We start from the raw sequence: 22,947 nt of genomic DNA on the forward strand, positions 1-22,947 counted from the left end.
GACTTTGGTCTAGTTCAGTGGTTCCCAAACATTTTCACATAAAGTTTTCATCCCAGGGTCCCCCATCTGATAGGAGTTTTGCTTTTAGATGCTTGATTACAGAAAGTGTAGGAAACCCATGACCCAAACAGTCATACTTTTCACTCTAATTCCATCCATACATAACACAATCATTGTGTTACGTATGGATGGAATTAGAGTGAAAATTTATGATTCTCCTTTTTGTTGGGGACCCCCTGGAACTCCCTCAAGGACCCCACTTTGGGAACCACTGGTCTAGTTAACTAGCTGTTTTATACCGGATTTAATAATCATATAGTATCATAGATGTCACCCAGGTTAGCAAACTGCTAACCTTTTTTTTTTTTTTTAGCAGAGTTAAAAATATTAAGAAAGCACGATCACATTCATCTGTATAAAAGCTTACTTTATGAAGCACAGACTAAATATTCAGTAAATATGTCCTTTACATAGTATAAGCATCCTGTCAAAGAACAGTTCAGATATACAAACAAAACAAACAAAAAGACAGATCCAATGCTGACATCAAAGTGCCTAAGTTTTCATTTTTTAAATTAAACATAACAATCAACAAATATTTTTTTTTTCTCACAATCCTATATTACAGCACAGGCCTACCCTAGAACATTGGGAAACAATGGTTAGCACAACAGCCAAAGTGACTATAAGGGGAAGTCTCCCTGTAAGAAAGCAGTTATTCATCCTAACAATACAGCTTTATAAAATGGTACTTCCTCTCTGAAAACTCAGCTCCGCTTCAGCATTTTGGTCTGTGCAAGGATCCGGTCCCAGGATTCAAGCTGTGATTCCAGGTGTCCAGCCAAGTCCCAAAAGGATCTCAGATCCTCTCAGTCACTATTAATATGATATACGAAGCAACAGAAGCGCTGTGTCCAGAGCCAAAGATTTCATATACTGTCGATATCCACAGCTCTGGTTTATGTCAACATGCTTCTGTGCCACACTGAGGCCGAGTGAGGGAGGACTTAGCTCGCTGATCTACAGTTGTGTCATAAGCAAATTACGTAGAAAGAGAAAATGTGTGGTGTGTGGTGTGTGCATGTGTGTGGCTTGGAATCAATTAAGGTGCTCACAAACAGCGGTACCGCCACCCCTACCACCACATCCTCTCATCCTCCTCCCATTAGAAACAGGCTTCATATGCTGTGTTCCCAGTTTGGACTAACGTGTGCTGGATGTCTGTTTTGCTTGTTCTTGGCTGGCAGAGACCGTCTTACCTAGAAAACCAAAGCAGTCTCTTCTTCTTAGAAAACAAGTCTTTTCTCCTCCTCCTCCCCCTTGTGGAGGATGTTTTGATGGCTACTCTGCTGGTGGAGTTGTTTTGCTGCTGTTCCCTTCTCCATCCCAGTACGCTGACAGCTTTCTTGACTTTATCATGTTAAGCTGGAGCAGACCTGCTGCTACACTCTCCAATAAGCCAGTCTCTGTCTAAGATAGGCCCGGTCCTGCTCTCCCAAAAACATCTTCAACTGTTAGGAAGGATGGCAATCAAAGGAATACACCGGAACTAGTAAATGCCTAACACAAGGCCAAGCAAGCTATATTAGGTCCATGTAACATGTTATAAATCAGAACATACTGTATATTGGTTAGATGTTCTGGTTTGGGAGTTAAAGGTACATATTTTGTCAAAAGGATGATGTCTGCCTTTGTGCTGAAGATGCTTTTGAGAGCTCCAGGCCTGATTGTGATGGCAGTCTTATTCAGCAGAAGGCCATCAGATTGTTTCTCACCAAACATGCTCAAAAATCTTCATAGAAAAACATGAACCTGCTATATTTACTTCTTCCTGTGGCCTACAGCTTCAACAACTGCTCAACTGCTTAAAAAGAGCATGCCAGTGCACACACACACACACATATATACACCGGCTGACCCACTCATACGGTATGTCTCCCACCCACACCTTCCCGTTCTGCCCTTCACTTTGATGTTCGGCAACCTCACACCCAACCGTATATTGTTACACATCAGCTCAGTGCACTCCGCCGTGATATAAGAAGAGTAGTTTGTGGGATAGAACGGAACATGGCACAGTGCTTTCATTCAGTTACATACAGTTATCCTCTTCAGTTCAGATTTGACTGGTTGGAAAAAAACATAATTGAATTATTGAATAATTGAACACATGTCAGTATTTGGGGTAGCGGCAGCTTCGAAATCCCAGACACAGATCTCTCTGACAAGTGACTGACTAACACTCGCTAAATCCCTCAACATCTAGTGTCAAGGTGGCCTTGAGTAAGGCACTCAACCTCCAGTTCCTCCGATGGAGCAGCTTAGTGAACAGTTAAAACCACGGCTGTTCCTCTTGGCAGCCACTTACAAATGGATGTATGAACATCAAATGGAAATGGCTGAAAAAAAGAGCGAGCATGCTCAATGTGTAAACCCTTCCTGGGGTGAATAAAGGTTTGGAGAATTAAATAAATAAATAAATATGCTATACATGGCAGGGACATGATCCTTCTGAGAAGTTCTTTTGGAGAGTTTTTGTATCTCTGGGATAGATATGTTGCATCTTCACACTCCACACTCCGCCCATACCGTAGGTCCATACACACGCCTGTGAGTGGCTGGGTGTGTAAACACGAGCGGGAAACAAAAAGGCCAAAATGCTACAGTAGTACCATCTCCATCTGAATCGCTGCCTGCCTCCTGGAGGACAGGACAGAGGACAAAGGCAAACCGGTCCGTCTCTTGTTCTTTGTTCTCTTTCTGGCTTTAAACTAAGACATTATGAATGACTCAAAGCTCTGCTCATAACTAAATACACATTTCAACTAAAGACACGTGCATCGCTCGGAGTTTCATTTCAAAATAATACTAATGATGTCGTTATAAATAGTGATCACACTAATGATCATTTTAATGTGCAATAGTAAAAGTTCAAAGGTCTGAGGTTTGGCAGGGTCACTTGTCGGGCTTCGAGCACGGGCTCTTCATCTTCTTCATCTATTGCTCAAGGACAGAAACTTATCACCAGGGTTGATCAATTCTACGAAGGACAGTGAGTCATGCCTCCTGTTGCTACCCACCTTCTTACCGTAAGTACAACAGGAGGAACGGAGGAGCCCAAAACACTAAATACTAACAGAAAACCCAGTAAGATGTGGGAGGATTAAGCTAGTTTGGCTTGGAGGGATGTTGTTTGGTGGGCTTTGGGGTCACTGGTCCTCCTTCCTCCCCTCAGCTCCGCTGTCCTGGGGCAGTGCATCCAGCGGCCCTCCCGTTCAGCCCGCCCTGAGCCTGACTGATGGACGGGGAGGACTGCGTCTTGCGGAGGTGGCACTCGCGGCCGGCCAGGCCACCCTCCATGATCAGGCCGGCCATCACGCTGGCCTCGATCTTCTCGAGGTCATCCGTCTCTGCGCGGATTTTGGCCTGCAGGAGGCTGATGTACGTCTCATACCGAGTCTTCTGCTCAGTGAGAGAGGAGGGGAGAGAAAGAAAGTGAGAGAAAGAAAGTGAGACCAATAGAAAATGAATCCAACAGAACTCAACAGTGTGGTTCTGGAAGCGAAAGTCCCTTTCATTCTCTCCATAAGAATTTTGATTATTAGCCATATTGTCTTAACCATCCGAGAATAGTCTTCATCAATGACGTTTAATTTACGGGATTGTTCTGGTGCCGCCGGAGGTTCAGCCGGATGTCCCTCAATTATCGGCCGGAGGTCCCTCACCAACAATCAAATTATATTTATCTTCGTTTTTTTTAGTACAATTCTCATCACACACTCGACAGCCATTTTAATTCCAGAGCTCGCCTTCCTACGTACACATGTTCCACCAAAACAAGTTCCTTCCCGAGGCTATTTTGCAGAGGCGCCGTCCAAGACGATTGGTTTAAAGAAATGGCAATAAACAAGAGCACGTTTTTCTCCCATCCCGGAATGTATGTGTGGACTAGCCAGACCTTCCTCCGCAGCGCTGTGGAGGAAGGTCTGGCAATACGAGACTAATCCGAGGTAGACCGACCACAAGCCACCAGGTTGTGTAACGCTGGTTTACACCCCTGTAGAAGCCACAATTGCGTATCATATCAATAATAATAATAATAATATCTCGTTGTAGGAAAAACATGTTTTATTCGCGATGTCATGGAAAAAGACTACACTACACACAATCCTAAGCATAACAGTGACGTCTCCAATTGGTGGAGCTCGCTGTTACCATGGAAATGTTTACCGTGCCCGCGAACTCGCAAACGGCTATGTTAACATTATTGTACGTTTTTATTATTATTATGTATTTATTTAACAGGGACCATACAAGCAAACATAGTGACAATACAAAGCCCGTAACTGATGCGCAGCATATAGAGTTTATAGCTAGAGCTAATTCTCAACTCTTGTCCCTGGTTGGGCATTCCCAATGTTGCCTTGTTTACCATTTTAAAAATGTTGTTTTGGCCGAATCAAATGTTTTATTGTCACGGTTCGTCTCGTAGCTGGTTGGATAGGTTAGAAGAAAACAATGAAGTCTGATAATGAGATTTCATATGTGTGTTAACTGAACATCTTCCTCGCTACTAATAACAAAATACAAAATCACGAATGATATACTTATGATAATAGAATGGATAAGAAAGGAAAACAGCTATCGCTTTACACTGGCCATCTGGCATGTTTTTTGGTCTCTTAGCGAACCTTTAACTTGAAAAAAACAAAAAACATAAAAAGAATAAAAATGACACCTGAAAAAACAGACAAATTAATTAAAGCTATTCATAGCCTGTACCTCGTACGTGAGGTAGTGCTCCTTGAGCCGGTACTCCTCCCACTCGCGGCTTTTGGGGTCGACTGAGGGCGAGTTTTTCCGGTGCTCCTCCAGCTCCAGGCTCATCTGCTTCAGCTTGCTCTCATGACTCAGCAGCTGCTCCTCCTGCACCAATCACAGCCCGGACAAAAACCAGAAGAACCCCAAAACAGCCAATCAGATGCAAGCCGACAAAAATAGAATAGTGTGTGTGTGTGTGTGAGTGTGTGTGTGTGTGTGTGTGTGTGTGTGTACCTGTTTGAGTCTGGTGGACGAAGACGGCAGGATTGGCCGGCAGAATTTCTTCATGGAGCCGATGGCGGCAGGGAAGGCCGGCGCGGAGAACAGCGCTGCCACCAGGTTTATCCGAAAGATCCAAGACATCATCTCCTCCTCACTACTGGAAAGAGAGTGAAGGGAGAGAGAGCAAGTGAGTACAATGAAAACTGTTTCTATTGCCGTACACGTAGTTCGACTCATCAACACAGTTTCGGCTACAAGAAAAAGCCTGGTACACTCAGCTGGCTGCAGAACATGACAGAAAAAAAAGACAATTGTTCCGATTCACAGAATGTAATTGAAACAATGTAATTGTCTCTTTTGACATTGCGTGCCTAAATTCACAAAACAATTCCACTGTCTGAGAATTGAGAGGATAGTGGATTTAGTTATCACAAAATACTCTTATAAAAGGTTGAATTAGGGAAGACACTTTTTTAGCTACAATTGACTTTATTAAGTACTTTCTCAACTCTTGCGCTACATACGTAGGATGTGTTAACATTTTGAGTTTTATTATTATTTATTTGATTTGTTTAAAATCTGCAGAAAATCCATGGATCCGTCCATCCATCAATTCAGCTCCAACCAAAAGATCAAGTTTCAGGATCTTTGGACGATGCCATACATTGAAAACGTGAAAACATTTCAAAACATATATGTATAAAAATGGAAACTTCCATTGTAGTTGTCTCATTTCCTATACTTTTGAGGCTTAATTGTTTTTTGAAGCGTAATGAAAACGTCTCAAATTCAACTTACGGGGCGTGCAGCAGGAAGACTCTCCAGTCTGAGGTTTTGAGCTTCAGGACGTTGGCTCTCTTGCTGTAGTCGGTGGCACGAGTGGCTAAAGCGTGGTGGATCCGCACTGCGTTCTTCAGGTCCACCTCGGAAATGTCGGCGTCAGGCTTGTACTCATCCTGGGTAAGTAACAGAAAAAAACCAATGGAGATACAGAGATTGTAGGTCTTATGTTTTTCAGTCTGTTTGTCTATTATAGCAGAGAATCTAGAGAGTATACTAAACTCTTTATCCTGAGGAATAGTCCTCATTAAATCAAACAATAAGCCTAAAAATTTGAGGATTAGATGTCCATCACATAATTTAAAATGTAGTGAAAATATCACACTGCTGCCTTACAGCAGGGGGAGACAAACACACAGAGTAGCCATGCCTCATTTCCTCTTTTAATGCTCCATCTATCTCACTCCCTCCCTCTCCAACACACACACACACACACACACACACACACACACACACACACACACACACACACACACACACACACACACACACACACACACACACACACACACACACACACACACACACACACACCTAGCAGCATCCACCACCACCGCAATGACAGCGGTGCTGGATGTGTGTTTCTATGGTAACAGAGCAGAGGATGAGGTGTGGTACCTTTTGGAGATACAAGATCATCCCTTTCAGAACCGCGTAGAACTTTTTCCAACCACGTCGACCCCTCGGGGCTGGAAGAGAGAGAAGCGAAGAAATAAAAAAACTTTTAGGTCATATTTTTTACAATAATTTATTAGGAATTAGTTCATTTCAGTTAAATGTGCGTGCGTGTGTGTGTGTGTGTGTGTGTGTGTGTGTGTGTGTGTGTGTGTGTGTGTACAATCACTCACTGCGTTTGCCGTCCATGTCAGCGTGGCTCTTGCGGGTCAGCACCCCATGTTTGTAGGTGACGGCATTTAAGAGAATGGGAATGGCGATGAAAGGATTATGGCCGTCCGTTACCCTGGCAACACGCTTACTCCCCCCCTCACACTGCTCCTCCACCAGCTCTGACAGACTCTTCCTCAGCTCCTCCTCCTCACTGCGCACAAATACCCATTCAGATAAACCTGAGCAGCACATATTCAAGTGTGCTTACTTCTGAAAAAAACTTGCATAGCCCAAGTACTTTTCCTTTTCACCAACACAAAATGCATACTCACACTGCCCACTCAAGCTTCTCATTCTTGATAGAGTTATACAAGACCTGTGTGGGCAAGGCAAGAAAAGAGAGGAACTGTAAACATTCTCTTTTAACCTGACTACAGGGTAAAGAATGTGAAGACATGCTTCAATTCTAAGGCTAAGACAAAAAGAGGTTTTTGTGGTAGCTGTACTTTCTCGTTCTGTACCTTTAATAAGTCTTTAGGGAAGTCTTTGCCATTGTTGAGGCCATCGAGATTACTGATAAACTGTTGGCAAGACATCTTCTTCCCAATGTTCTGAGGAGAGGCGAACAAACAAGACAGACAGACAGACAGACAGACACAAACAAAACAATCAGTTCAATTAGCTTTTTAACGTGTGGAAGTAAAGTGGTCAATCTTCAGCTCAGCACAGAAGTTGACAAATATTCAAATTCCAAAGCAACCTGAATGCAGTTTTGCAACTATAGACAATAGATAGATAGATAGATAGATAGATAGATAGATTTTTATTGATCCCCAAAAAAATGGGAAATTCCAGTGTTGCAGCAGCAAAAAATCTATCCACTGGGTGGCAGTGTTATGCTGCTGGTTCTACTAGTAGTGGCGGTGAGAGCGGTTCCACCTCTTATGTATGTGCTAGTATCAGCTTACCATACATTTCCTTTAGCCTCTTATTATGATGCATCATTACAGGGTGAAAACATAGGGAGGTGTTTCTGTATTACGTCCCTGTTTCTGTCTGAATAAAGCCTGTAACCTAAACAGATACAGCTGTGGAACTAAATCTGAATCGCCTCGCTACTGTTATAGAAAAAAGAAAACTAGATTGGGTCTGTGGCTTTCTATTTGCATTTTTGTCTGAAGAGGCTCACGTAACAGACAAGACAACCCTGCTCCCTTTTCTAGGAAAAGTACAAGAAAAAAAAGGATGGGATATAACAGGTGTCACAAAAGGTTTTATGCTCCATTGAATCTGCGGTTCACTTTGTTTGAATTTGAACTCTACTTTAGACATTGTGATTTGCAGCACTGCAGGTCAATTGCATTTCCCATTGCTTATACCAGTACTGCCTTTTATCATATTTCTTTTTGGTAAACAATATTTAAGCAACCAAATATTTTCTGTGTCACTGCACAACAATGATTAAAAAATGTATACATCCCTGTGTGTGCATCATTTATTATGAGCCTAATGTGACTGATCAAATTTAAAATAATCACGACTTAATGGAATGATATTATTAGCTGACAAGAGGAGGCACAGATGTCAATGAGGACAGTGTTAGTACTATAAATATACTTACCACCTGCACGGGTGGAGAGAGACCAGGCGGCCACATTTGGTTAGCAGGGGAAGGATTTGAAAGGGAGGAAAAGGAAATTGAAAAGAGAGAAAGGATATCAGGTCGAGGAAGGAAATTCACTCGCAGGCGGGTCGAGGAAAAGCAAAGCACAGGACCTATGATACTGATCGTGTTACGCTGCCCAGACCACAGTGCTCCAGTTTAGAACCGAGCAGATGAGACTATTCGAGGAGAGGAGAGACAGAAACAGGTCAGAAAGTAGGCCGCGGAGGAGAGAGAAAGAGGAAGAGAGAGGAAAGTGTTGACAGAAAGAACAAGGAATAGATAGAAAAGAAGGTGTGGATGGAGGCATGCCATTACTGACAAAGGACTGTCTTTACACTTTGTTTTGCAGGAAGACTAGTCTATATCGACGACGTTTCTTTTGCGTGATAGTTCCGTGCCGCCGAAGGTTCTGCCGGATGTCATTCATTTTCAGATAGATGTCCCTCACCTTCCGCTTTCTTTGTGTTGGCATTCTAAACTCCGGTCGATCCGGGAAACATCCTCCGAGCTAGAACCGACAATCAAATTATGTCTTATTTTTTTTTTTTTTTTTTTTTTTTATTCTCATCACACATTCGACAGCCATTATAATTCCAGAGCTCGCCTCCCTACGTGCACGTGTTCCAACCAAAACAAGTTCCTTCCCGAGGCTATTTTGCAGAGGCACCGTTGCTACGTCCGGCGCTTAGCACCGCCCAAAGCGATTGTGATTGGTTTAAAGAAATGGCAATAGACCAGAGCACGTTTTTCTCCCATCCCGGAATGCTGTGTGGACTAGCCCGACCCTCTTCAGCAGAGCTGTGGAGGAAGGTCTGGCAATGCGAGAGTACAGGAAGACAAGAGGAAAAGAGAATCCTGCAGAACCAGTAAGATAGACAACTTGTACAGTACGTACATGTCCGTGTAGATCGGTGTTGAGCAGCATAAGGGCGCAGGTCAATGTGTGGGCTCCATCTGCAACAGGACAATACACAAGGCCAACGTCAGCTAAATGTCAAATCACTCCTCTACATACACACACACACATACACACACACACACACACACAAATGTGAATGCAGTGCCATACTTTCTTTATAGTTCACTGACAGACACAAATCACACACACACAAATCTGCAGTGCTGCATAAATAGCCTGCATGCTAAAATAATCAGCTAGTTTTTGAATTGATTCAGTATTTTTATTATGCAAGTAGCCATAACTTTACCGCCGCAGTGTAAATATGCTGCAGTCATGAGTGTTTGTTTAACTGGGATCGAAATGGGAAACTGTAACAGTAATGTCAAATCAATATAATAAAACATGAGTCATTTTTTTTAACAGCTGTTATGACTTATCTTTCTCCTTATTATATTGTTCCTCATACCGTCGTTGTCGTCATCACCGTCATATTCTCCATGGCTCTGGCCTTCTTCAGAGGTAAGTGTCTGTGGGTTGCAGTGGCAGAAGCGTCTGGAGAAATGTACAAGGACCCTCTCTCTCTCCTGGGTCTCTCCCATCAGTGGAAAGGCCTTTAAGAAGTTCCTGTCGCACACAAGTCACAGGTCAGCGGGAGATCAAATGGTTCCCGATAATGCATCTCTGAAAAATGCAGGATTTCATAATTTCTGGCAGTAAATAGAATTTGCGGAGGAATTCAGCGCTCAATGGTGTTTTAAGCCCCCAACGTTGACCTCAAGGCAGCGCTGCGACCGTCGACTTCAAGGCACCTAACCATAACCTTAACCCTAACCCTAACCCTATCAATAGTGCCTTCCAGGTACACTGCCTGGAAGACGACGTTGAGGGCTTAAACACCGAATTCAGCCGACAGCTTTCTTGCAAAACCTTATCAGACATTTGACTTTGAGAAAAACTGCAACAGTCACACCTGCTTTTTAAAACTTTGTGACTCGTGGTCATGTGTGTATATTGTCATAATGAAGAAAAGTGTCATATTCATGTCTCTGTGTGTGTGGTCTTGTGTTGGAAACTGGCTGCACTTCTGAACTGCAAATAAATGGATTGGATTTGGTAACCGTATGACAGAATCAAGAGGTTTCACACAGTCTCACTTTCAATCTTTCCAGGTGATACATTAATGTGGAGTTGAAACAGAAAATCTAATAATAAATTAGTCAATTGACAGAAAAATGATCTGCAACTATTTTGATTGAGTTTCATTCATTTTTCAAGCAAAAGCGTCAAATATTCGGGCTGGTTCAAGCTTCTCAAATGTAAGAATTTGCTGTTTTGTTTTAAAGTAAATTGAATCTTTTGGGGATTTAGAATTTTGGTTGGACGTAATATGTGAAGACATCACCTTGGACTTGAATTTGTGATATTCTTTTGCTATTTCTTTTCAAATTTCATTGACTAAACAATATATCTTGATTGAAAGAATTTCTAAGCAGTCAGATTAATGCATGCATTAGTGCTGCCTTTTATATTCAATAAAAGGCAGCACTAAAAAAGAATGACAGTTACATTTTAAAGTGCGGTTTTCAACTGATATTTTCTTTCAACTAACACAAAAAGTCTTTGAGTGTCTTTCGCGACGTGTTTATTGTGCCAGAGTTGATATTGTGATGACGATAAAAAAATCAATATATTGTGCAGCCCTACTGTGCATTATGATGCTTATTTCATTCCAGACATTATTATGGTCGAACTTAGTGTGAAGACCTTGGTATCCAAGATCTAAACAATACCCAAATGAATGCAGGACTTTTCCTTTGTGAAGTGTTACTTTTTAAAGTGGTCATATAATGCTTTTTGCCTTTTTTTTCCTTTCCTTTATTGTGATATACATCTTTTTTGTGCATGTTCTAGGTTTACAAAGTGAAAAAGTCCAACGTCCCCCCCAAAGGGAAACAGAAAACACTGTTCACCAACTGCTCCAAATAGCTCTACTGTAGTCCAGCCTTTACTTCAGAGACAAACGTGGTCACTTTGGAACACACGTTATAATGCTCGCCTAGCTGCTAGCATGGCACGCCCTCATACTCTGCTTCTGACTGGCTAGTAGTCCTTACCTAGGTACTGTCAGGGCACCCCCTCATACTCTGCTTCTGACTGGTTAGTAGTCCTTACCTAGGTACTGTCAGGGCACCCCCTCATACTCTGCTTCTGACTGGTTAGTAGTCCTTACCTAGGTACTGTCAGGGCACGCCCTCATACTCTGACTCCCAACAAAGATGGAACAGAAGTGAGATGCCTCACTCTGTAGCTAAAACAGAGAGCTCAACACACAGGGTGAAAAGAAGAGCTGCAGCAATGTGCAGTACAACAAAAATATGGTGTTTTTTGAAAATGAAACCATGTAAACCTATTCTGATGTAACCTCCAAATAAAATTATGAACCTGAAATTGAGCATAATATGAGCACTTTAACAACAGAATGCTAATCTGGCCCAGTCTGAAGTGCACACACGAGGGCTCTTAACTGAACACGGTGGGCTGTAGGCAGCAGCTGGAGACAGCAACATGTCAGGTACAGGCCAGCGATGTACTCCGCAGCGTTCAGCTACACTGGCTAACTATACTCAACACGACAGCTTGATTAGCACAAAGCTAATGCTTTGTGACGAGGGGGGTTGGGGGGAGGCACACTCATCACTTCCAAGTGCTGACTGTGCATTACCTCAGGGCTCGATCCAGCGACAGGCCGGAGAAATCAAAGAAGCTCAGGTACTCCGATGCCACCAGCTGGCTGAACTCATTACTGCAGGGAGACAGGGAGAGAGCGTCAGCACATCAACGTGGCACTGAAGACGTATGAATGCGTTATAGAAATGTTTTACTTGACACCTCTGTATTAGAGAATGCTCTTCTAGTGATGCTATACGAAGAAAGTACGCTTGTGCAGATGTGGTTGCTTGTGTACATTCTTACATGTCCATCTATGTGTACATTACGTCTGTGTCGCTCATACTGAACACATGTAACTACAGTATGTAACATGTTTTCCTGTTTCTGGCTATTTGTCAGTCCTTTAGTCATCATGTATGCACATGTGCAGTGTTGGGGAAGGAACTAGTTACATGTAGCGGCGTAATTTAATTACAAAATAAAGGTAACTGTAATCCATTACAGTTACTGGGAAGAAATGTGTAAATAAATTACAGTTACCTATGAAAATGTCCATGATTAAATTGGGGGGTTGCTGAATATGTTCTGTAAAAAGCTAGGCTATATGTTGAATGATATTTATTTTTGTTGCTTTGCATGTTTTTCATGTGTCTTCTTTTGCCATTTCCAGCCACAGCCGTTTAGTAAAGTTTGATGCTGAATGAATTGGCAGCGCCATAGCTGTCATTAGACATTTAGAAAAGGAATCAAAAAGTTATTGAATGTAGCCTAATAAGTTATTATATATAACTAATTACTTTGATAAAGTAATAGTTACAGTACTATTACATTTGAAATAACTTGTAATCGGTAACCTATTACATTTCCAAAGTAACTGCTGGGCGATATGGACAAAATGAAATATCTCCATATTCTTGACCCAATACATCAACATTGATATGGCAACAATATTGTAGGGTCGACTCTAAATATTTTCACAATGAGATTTTATTTTATATATATACTGTATATATATAATAATCATCAATAATGTGGATTTAAAGACTAAGTGGGTAAAGGCAAATAATAGAACAGCTTGTTAGTCTGGTAAGCTCAGAAAATGACATCAATTTACTATAATGCAGCCTTTAAAACCAGGACAACAGACAACACTTGTGTCATATTACAATATCCAAAATCTGAGACGATATCTAGCCTCATATATCGATATCAATATAATATTGATATATTGCCCAGCCCTACTGCACAAGTTTTACTGTGTGTGTGTGTGTGTGTGTGTGTGTGTGTGTGTTCGCGCTCACTTCTTGCCCAGGTGTCTGGCCACGTCACAGCGTTTGAAGCCCTCGAGGTGATAGAGGCGCTTGGCCAGCCTCTTGGCGGCCTCGCAGTCGGCTCGGCAGCCATTGGCCAGAGTGTCGGTGCTGCCGCGCTCCAAACGCTCCAGACTGCCCAGATCACACTCCTCTGAGTCAGACAGCACGTCTGTGAGGTTGGCATCACTGGAGGAGAGAACATACGCACACACGCACAAACAAACAAACAAACACACAAAGCAGGTGCCTTTAGGTTAATGAATGGAACACATGTCTGTCGTTTCGCGCCCACACACTTAAAACCAGACAGAGGAAACTGAACTGCTGAGGATAAAACTCAATTACATAAACGTATGTTCACATACACACTAACAAAAGTCAAATGAGGTTTGAATGACTTGTCATGACGCTGACGCAGTTTCGTTCAGTGCAGTGTATCTAAAGGCTGATGAGAATGGCGAAGCAGCTTTCACCTGCCGCAATCTCTTCCAAAAAAGCTCCACTCATCTCAGACTGTTACCTCTAACATCATGTTTAATAAAGTGCTGTAATATAAAAACATCAATTCTACTTTTCTACTCCTCTGTTTCAGGCACATGTAGTAGGGATAGACCAATTATCGGGCCATTTTTTGGCAGTTTGCAAATTATCTGCATCTGCGTTTTATTTGCCCAATAACCGATAAAGTTAATTAATTAAAAAGTGCAATACTTTGGCTCGGCTACAGCTCTGTGTCTGTCCCTCTGCTTCAGTTTCACTCCACACAGAGTCTGACATCATGTCCTCTATCTTTTACTGGGGATTATGTTGAAAGTTTCTCATTTATTAAATAATTGCTTAAAGCATTTAAACTAAGTTTTGTGTTTGAGTTAGTAACATTCCAAAATCTTAATTTTGACTTAAAGAGTTTCATTTTCACTGTAAATGCATATTGGTTCCATATATTGGTTATATGTTTCATTAACTACTAATAATCGGCATCGGCCCTAAAAAACAGTATCGATCGATCCACAACATGTAGCCTGGAAGTTAGACAAGTGAGCTTTCCATTTATAAAGGCCCATATAGTGAACAAGTAATGATCTCTCTGGCCTCAATGACTCCCATCAATTTGCCCTTGAGCAAAACCCCAAACTGAACAAGTATATTGTCCATCTCATGCTCATTGTCTATCACTAAGCTGTCTATTCCAGCTGTGAATGGGTGTATCTGTGTGATTATGAATCAGGGCGTTCCTGCAAAACACTGAATGTACTCAATCACCCCTGCAGGAATATTTAAGGTTAAAAACATTAGACCAGCTGCCAAACAGTTGAAAAATAAGAGTGAACATGCAGCTTTCATTGAGTAATGACTTGCAAAGTCTGCACGAATGGCATGTTCTTGAACACTATGTACCCTATTTGACGTTATAACCCTCTTCTTTAAATGTTAACATAGTAATGCCTCAAACTGAAATGCATTGAAAAGTTACACATACTGAATTGTAAACTATTGGTAACAATTATGAAACCAGCTTCATTAGCCTTCCACTTCTGCAGTTGCTATTCGTTTTTATTTGAAGACACGTTTTGTTTTTTATTTATTAGATAGTACAGAAAGACAGGAAAGTGGGCTGGATTGGAACCCGGGTTGCTGGCAAGGACACAGCCTACATGGGACCAGGAGAGCTAGAGGACGCCCCTATTTAAAGCAAAAATGTCAAAGCACTTGCAATGTTATTGAGTGTAAATAATGTCTGTAGAACCAATAACAGCTGACTCAACTAAGACAATAAGACTTGAAGAAATAAGGCCATCAGTGCAGACTGCAATGCAGTGTCTTGCTCAGGGACAAAGTTTAATGACTTATGAGTTTCACACTCTATATAACCGTTAGTGTCATCAAGAGAACAGAGAGAATCAATGCAAGAGTATTAATTAGTGCCCTACTTATTTATTTATGACTTACTGAGGTAGTTTGATTAAGATATTGAGTTGCGTCCACCGTACTGCATTGCACTGTATACTTCGCTACACACATCACAGTCCATGAGTGAGTTAGGGAGGGAGTTAATTAAGCCTTGCTGTTGGTTTGGTTTACACATTAAAATAACAACCCTTACAGACAATACATCAATCATTCAAGCAAAATAGCATGACATTTAATATCATGTTCATGATGAAAGCAACAAACTGCACTCTATTGTTGTATTAATACAAATAAGCACAAAACACCTATCTCCGATTTATTTCTTAAGAAAGAGAATCCACACATTTACGTAAATCAGTCTAAATGGCATTTCCTCATTTCCTGTTCGTGTGTGCATCTGCGTGGCACTGTCAGCATTCTAGCCAGATGATTCAGATGTTTTTTTGCATAATCAGATCAGCCCAATTGCATTACCCTCACAAATTGAATACACTATGCGCTGTTGTCGTAAGGGATTTGCTGGTTACCACGGCTACAGCGGAAGCCAAAGTGTCCTGTGCTAGAAGAAGAAATAAAGGGATTGTGGACTACCTTATAACTGTCTTAACACAATTTCACAATGTGGCACGAAGGGGCATCAGAAAAAAACTGACCGATACAAAAGACAAATAAACCAAACAAGTATCCATAGCCACGAGTCAGTCCTGGGACCTGATTTCTCTACTCCAGGCAAGGTTACACTGTCCTGTCTTGACTGATTCATTAAGCTCTCAGAATCACTCTTCATCTGGCCCCTGACCTTGGACCAATTTGCTTCGGGACACACCGCAAGGAGCCATTGCCCCCCCGACAACACAGCTCCCAGGGTCACTGGAACACATTACCCCTCCACCATGACGAGGTTAGTCATGCAAACTCCTCCACCTTATCGTGATGGAGCATCGCCCGCCAAGAATGACTATACGATTGTAGATAGTCGGTGAAAGCAGATCATTTGCAGGGTGCCTGGGCTCCTCCTTAGGGACAGGGTGGGGAGTTTGTATATCCGGAAGGAGTAAAACCACCGCTCTTTCTTGTGGAGAAGGAGCCAGTAAAGGTGGTTTGGGGATCTTAAAAAGAAAAATACTTCCTGTATATGACTGGACATGTCCAACAAGGAGGAGACCTCTGGGCAGACCCAGAATCCGCTCAATGAACTGCATGCACCTAGAAACCCCCTTTGGGACCCAAACATGTGGTTAAAAAAAGAAAAATGGATGAATTGAAATTTTGTACATATTGCACAAAGACATAAGAACACACACACACACACACACACACACACACACACACACACACACACACAATAAAATGAGTCTGTGGTAAACCATCAAAACAATATCTAACCTAGTGTTTGCAGTGAAATTGCTTTTGCTTGTCTGACCATATTAATTCACTATAGATTCAGAGAGACCTCATAAATCATTCAAAGCTCATATCAGTCATGGGGCTAAAAAGATGCCGGGCTCCCCCAATTCACTGCTGCTGGCAATAATAGAGCCCACACACACACACACACACACACACACACACACACACACACACACACACACACACACACACACACACACACACACACCAACAACAGTAAGAGAGACACAAAACATGAAGTGTCAAATATCTAGTGCAGGCCTTTTGTGCCAAGATACTTGGCGTCACTGAGGGCCAAGTGGCACACAGTAAACCTACAGTATTTGTCTATCTAAAAGGCACAATTCTGTATCCCCAGGCCACACTTATTCATCCACTGTGACCGCCACTCAGTCTGTGTGTGTGTGTGTGTGTGTCAGAGATTGAGAGCATGATGGTGCATGCCAGTGACTCACATGTTAATCTCTTTGGCTGTGCACCATCCGTACCTACACTTACAAGGTGTGTCTGCACGAAAGAGGTGTGTGTGTGTGTGTGTGAAGGAGAAGGGGAGGATCTCTGCAGCATCTCCCACCAGGGTAACTATTATGGGATTAACCGGATTATCAAATTTCGGTTATTTCCCAGACTTTTCTTTCATTTTCTTTGATTAATAGATAAATGAGGGAACACACACACACGAGAGCTCTTTGTTTGTCTGTTTTTGTACATGTGTGTCAGACAGGTCATCGGCTTGTAGATATAATCTGAGAATAAAAACTGTTACTGGACTCGTAAAACAGTAACACGTTTGTTTAACATTTAAAACATACAAGAGACACATCGAGCCTAGAAAATGAGACAAAGTGACGTGTAGCCACACGTTTTTTGTTTCATTTCTGGGTCATCAACTAAGGCCATGACGGGTAAAAAAGTTGCTCATTTTGACTTTTTAAAGTCAGACATGAAAATAACAGTTTAGAGCAATTAGGCATCTTTAAGTGGACTATAGCTACAAATCTTTATCTCATACCTCAATTAGAGCTGAAACAATAATCCATCTATTGATTAGTCACTGTACAAAATCAATCATGTTGATAATCACTTCCCATTTTAAATAATTTACCAAGTATAAGTCACTGGTTCCAGTTTAAGAATTTTCTCATTTTTATATTAATTGTAAACTGAATAGCGTTGAAGGCATCACCGTGAGCTCTGGGAACTTGTGATGGGCATTTGTCACTATTTTCTGGCATTTATTTATAACTAAATAATGAATTGATTATTCAAAAAAGGGATTGATTAATTGATCATAAAAAGAACGGTTAGTTGCAGGCCTATCACATTATAACTATAAAAACTATAATCTCATAACGCTTGCCTTACTACATGCCATTCTTGATAATAAGTCCTGATAAAGATAAAATGCAAATTGATGGTAAAACCCTGTCAAAATCTCTTAATCCACTACATTGATTACAGACACTTAAAGCCCCTAAAGGAATATACAACATATGATTTAAAAAAAAATACCGTTTAAATTACTTTTATCCCGACGTTACATAAGTGCTTGAAGAAATACAACATAAGTACTAAAGAGACCGTTTGCCAGAGTAAAGTAACAGTACAGCTACCTCACTATTTCCATTTTGCCACGCAGCATAATGTTAATGTTCCCACCCATTTGGACGTGAAATCTTAAAACAATTCCTGATCTGTCGAAATATGAAACTTACAGTAGTTGCAGCAAATGGTCGAAGTGAACATCATATTCCTCTTTCCACATCGTCTCTCGGAAATTTGGAAAGCAGCGGTGAAATGCGCGCTGAGGTCCGACCGCCTCATCATCCAGTCGTCGGTAAAATCGGCATCGGCCCGGTGCGTTATTTCACTTTCACAGCCAAGTCAGCTTTCTTCAACGCGGAAGTCAGGTCATAGATAACAACAGCCTATTCTGTTGACAAATGACACTGTAGCGTTATTTCACCATAGTGTCAACTGACACGGAATGTGTTTGGAGGTTTTTTCCTTGAAGTTTGTTGGACGTCTGAACGCTCCACAAGAGGAGAGGATGTTGGGGGCGGAGCCACCCACCATACAGACTTTTCCTGATGAATTACTGTTCCTAGTGGTGGCTTCACAATGGCCCTGTGTGTCCCAGCCAACACAACTTCCTCTGCATTTAAGTGAAAGGCTCTGAGCCAGTTCAATATCAGCAGGACGTCCTGTATTTGGACTCGGTTCACTAAGCTGCTTTCCAGTATCTAGTCATTTCATGTAGTTATTTCTGTACATTACTCCAGTGTATCTTCAATATGGCTCCACAACCACTGATGCACGACAGAGTAAAGCTGCCTAAAAAGTGTAACCTAAAATGATGAAATCTGTTTTGGAAGAGACAAACTACCTAAATTCCTATTTTTCTTTTAATGCAAAATGAGGACGCCAAATTAGCAATTGATCTAAAATGTTATAGGGCATGCAGGATATGATAAATAGTCACTGACTGGAGGACAGAACCTACCTTTTATGTATCTGTAAGGGTGCACAGACAAAAATAATCCTCACACACTATGTGAATGATTATGCTCCCCACTACACACACACACACACACACACACACACACAGTATTTTATAAAACACCCTGACACATCCCTGCATGCTAACCTCAGCATCTAAATCCCTCCTTCCTCTTTCTCGTCTGGTGGAAAGAAGAACAATAGAAAAATCTGAGGACAGAGAGGCAGCTGTAGGGTCAAAAGTAAAAAATTTGGAGGATGAGATGGAAGATGAGAATGGAGACAAAACCCTGGGGGAAGTTGGATTGGTAGTTTGGACAGGCAAGCAATCGATGAGATTCACTGCAACCGGGTTCTGCGCATTATTATTAGGTACAGACAACAACAATGACCACATTTCCTTGACGACAACAACAAAACTGAAGTTTAGTCAGCACTGGGACCAGAATACTTTTTTAGACCAAGCAGACGCTGCTGAATACTGATAACTCTTCAGTTTTTTGACTCATGGATAACCTTGACCTGTTGACCACCACAGATGTGATGTTCTCATGGCAGCCGGCACATGGGAATGAGTGATTCTGTGTTTGGAGCAGTTAGCCAGAGATACTTGAGATAAGTGCTCCTTGCCAACATTTGCAGCCTGTTAAAATTAGTCCTTATTTTGTGCTCCTCAATCAGTCAGCCATACTGCCATAATGCCAAAGATAGAGTCAGAAAGCAGTTCAGGCTTTCGTCCAGTTGTGCTCCATCTAGCTGTGTCCTAGAAACCAATAAACTCAAAACAGAACACAAAGGTCTACATGTGTTTTGTGGCGAAGCCTTACGAACATGGTCCCCGGGGAGTCCTGTGGGGGGTAAAGCTCTCACTCCAGTTATATAAAGACCAGCCCGTCACTACGAGCCATCCGGTCCTTACAGCATGTAACTGGAGTGAGAGCTGTGTCCGTATTCCCCGCAGGAAGTCAAACTTGTTTTTTTAGTGGGTGTTGGGTTCCTCGAGGGTTGTCCCTTGTCACGATTGCGTTTGTGATTTTCATGGATAAGATCTCTAGGCGCAGCAGAGGGCAGGAGACGGTCCGGTTTGGGGACTTCACAATTGCTTCTCTGCTCTTTGCAGATGATGTGGTTCTGTTGGCTTCATCAGACCGTGACTTCCAGCATGCACTGGGGCGGTTTGTAGTCGAGTGTGAAGCAGTCGGGATGAGAGTCAGCACCTCCAAGTCTGAGGCCATGGTTCTCTGCCGGAAAATGGTGATATCAGGGCTCCAGACTAACTTTTTTCACTAGGAGCACAGTGGCCCCCAACTGAAAATTTTAGGGGCACAACCAGAAAATTTAGGGGCACACACCGTAAATCAACATGCTAACCAAATATTCACATTTCTACTAATTTCCACTGTATTACTAATAAATACTTTGATAATAGATGCAGAAATTACAATGTGCGGTTTCAAATTCAGTGTCACTTTTGAAGATGCAACATATAAGGTAAACTGACAGACCCATTGCTGTCATGACAGTAAAAAAGTAATATATATATTTTTTTATTATTGTACTTGTATATTATTTTTTAGCCTGTTTTATTTTCATCATGACAGTTTTTAATTGCTCTTTAATGTTTCATGTAAAGCACTTTGAATTGCCTTGTTGCTGAAAGGTGCTGTAGAAATAAATTTGTCTTGACTTATAACCTTAGCCTGTCAGTCAGTCCCCAGGGCATAGAAACCACTGTGCCATAGAAACCACTGTGCCTGCCTGCTCGTCTCCGAGGAAGTGTAACGTCGAACGAAGTTATGAAAAACTGTAACCACACTTGAAACCACTTTATCGGCATTTCCGTGACTCACTGTGACTTCAACAAAACTGCAGAGCCGACATAGTCTGCATCGTCTGCAGCTCTGCGTGTGTGCGAGTGTGTGTGTCAGAGCTCTGCTCTCTGTCAATTTTCAGAGAGGACAGATAAGCTTAAGCGCTCTCAGGTACCGAAATTTCAACGTTTAACGTGCAAAAAAAGGGGGCAAATTTACTGGTGGCACATGTGTGACTGGATGTAAAATTCAGTCGCACACTCTCAAATTTTGGTCGCAAAATGCCACCGTTTGGTCGCAGTCTGGAGCCCTGGATATGCTTCCTCTGTTTTGGGAGTGAGTGGCTGGCCCAAGTGAAGGAGTTGAAGTATCTTGGGGGTCTTGTTCATGAGTGGGGGTAAACTGGACAGACTGATTGTTGCAGTGTGAGCAGTAATGCAGGCGCTGTACCAGACCGTTGGTTTACCAGTTGATCTATCTAGGGAGCTCAGACATCCGGAGTGACCTTTGTGTAGAGTCGTTGCACCTTGGTGCTGAAAAGGAAGAAGTTGAGTTGGTTCAGGCATCTGATCAGGATGCATCCTGGTTGCCTTCTTTTGGAGGTTTTCTGGGAACACACTGGAGAGATTATATATCTCATCTGGCATGGAAACCTCGTTATCCCCCTGGAAGAACTGGAAAACAATGCTGGGAAGAGGGATGTCTGAACTACCTTACTTTACACAGGCCTTAACACACCAGGGACGTTTTTTCGTGGGATTCATTTGCACGTCAGTATGTTTTAAGTGTTGTTTTCGTCATGAGTACTTTCACTCAGGGCGCGAATATGCTGTTTTTTTCTGAACGAGGTGGATTTTTCTGAGCTTTTGCACAGCAAATACAGACATCAACCAATCACGTTGTGTTGTTTACTTATTATGACATTCATAATACAACAACAGAAGGCTGTATATACGCCAAACTGGACTACTTTCGACCTTGACAAAGACAGCATTTACCAGAGACACTCTTTCCGTTCTTACCTTTCACAATAAAAGCCCTGGACATATGCTACACTGTATAACTGTTTACCGGAGGCAAATAAATTCACTCAGAGTACTCTGCTAAAAGGCGGAAATAGCTTACAGTAGCTTAGTGTTAGGATTTTCTGCTCCGGCTTCCCCGAATGTGGTCGGACAGCACAGGAGGAGACGGGGCTGGAGTCTCCGGAGCTAACCCACGTCACTCTACTCAGCAGCCGGGGAAACAAGACACAGACACCTCCGTTGGTCTGGAGGAGCTGCAGCATGTAGGTGTGCTCAAAATGCAGACTCTAGCTACTGTAACATTACATTCACTTGATATCTTCACAGCTAAACGTTAACTCTCCTCCAATCGCTCTCTCTCTCTCGCCCGCTCACACCGCCGTCACTTTCTCGCTCTCGCTTCAGGAGTATCCCCAGGAGACCCCAAACTGTCCCGCCAACATGGTAGATGAGCTGGCGCGAATATTCAAACCTTTTTTTTTTTTAAAACAACTGTCGCAAATTTGCATCGCTGTTGGTATGAATAGTTCTGATGCGAAATATCTGCAGGAGATTATTTCACATTTCCGTGTCCTTTATTTGTTACGCCCCAAGTGTGTAAAGGCTGCCACCACAACCGCCCCGGATATGTTGCAGAAAATGGATGTTTGGATAGTTTTATAATTAACTTACTTGCTAAATAAATATTGTTTTTATATTATAAGACAACCTTCAATTTTGTCAATGTAAAAGATTATGACAACGTCATTGAAATGGCTTTTCTAATTAAAGTAATATAGTCAATCCCTAATTGATTGATAAGCTTTTTTTAAATCTGTATCTCAAAAAACTTGTTTTGTTTGTTTTGTTCTCAAGATGTTATTAACCAAGACACAAACATGTACATGTAACACATAGATTTGCATGAACAAAGGACATGGCATGAACGTATAACTAGATAACAAGAATTTCATGAAATGTAATCAGTTAATTACAGCCCGGGTACAATTTTGTGGTATGGTTTGTTTTGTGTCTCCCTCTGTCTTTTTCT

The 22,947-nt window shown here is 41.9% G+C and overlaps 1 protein-coding gene across 5 annotated transcripts in view; it reads right to left on the reverse strand.

Moving 5' to 3' along the window:
• Positions 1–410: 410 nt before the first annotated feature.
• The window catches only part of psd2 (pleckstrin and Sec7 domain containing 2), a 58,970-nt gene continuing 36,433 nt past the window's right edge, over positions 411–22,947 (reverse strand). For 4 of the 5 annotated variants that reach the window (XM_028589067.1, XM_028589064.1, XM_028589065.1 and 1 more), the window contains 12 exons: positions 13,250–13,447; positions 12,001–12,081; positions 9,745–9,902; positions 9,273–9,331; positions 7,233–7,322; positions 7,044–7,087; positions 6,732–6,922; positions 6,502–6,572; positions 5,842–5,999; positions 5,056–5,200; positions 4,783–4,926; positions 411–3,462 (listed from right to left, as the gene is read on the reverse strand). In XM_028589067.1, the coding sequence (XP_028444868.1) occupies positions 3,232–3,462; positions 4,783–4,926; positions 5,056–5,200; positions 5,842–5,999; positions 6,502–6,572; positions 6,732–6,922; positions 7,044–7,087; positions 7,233–7,322; positions 9,273–9,331; positions 9,745–9,902; positions 12,001–12,081; positions 13,250–13,447 (1,570 nt within the window). In that variant the 3' untranslated portion in view covers positions 411–3,231. Of the gene's footprint in view, positions 3,463–4,782; positions 4,927–5,055; positions 5,201–5,841; positions 6,000–6,501; positions 6,573–6,731; positions 6,923–7,043; positions 7,088–7,232; positions 7,323–9,272; positions 9,332–9,744; positions 9,903–12,000; positions 12,082–13,249; positions 13,448–18,297; positions 18,622–22,947 lie in introns of those variants that run through there. The other variant, XM_028589068.1, reaches the window with a different exon arrangement.

The sequence above is a fragment of the Perca flavescens genome, chromosome 10, assembly GCF_004354835.1.
Source record: "Perca flavescens isolate YP-PL-M2 chromosome 10, PFLA_1.0, whole genome shotgun sequence".
Classification (NCBI taxonomy): Eukaryota; Metazoa; Chordata; class Actinopteri; order Perciformes; family Percidae; genus Perca; species Perca flavescens.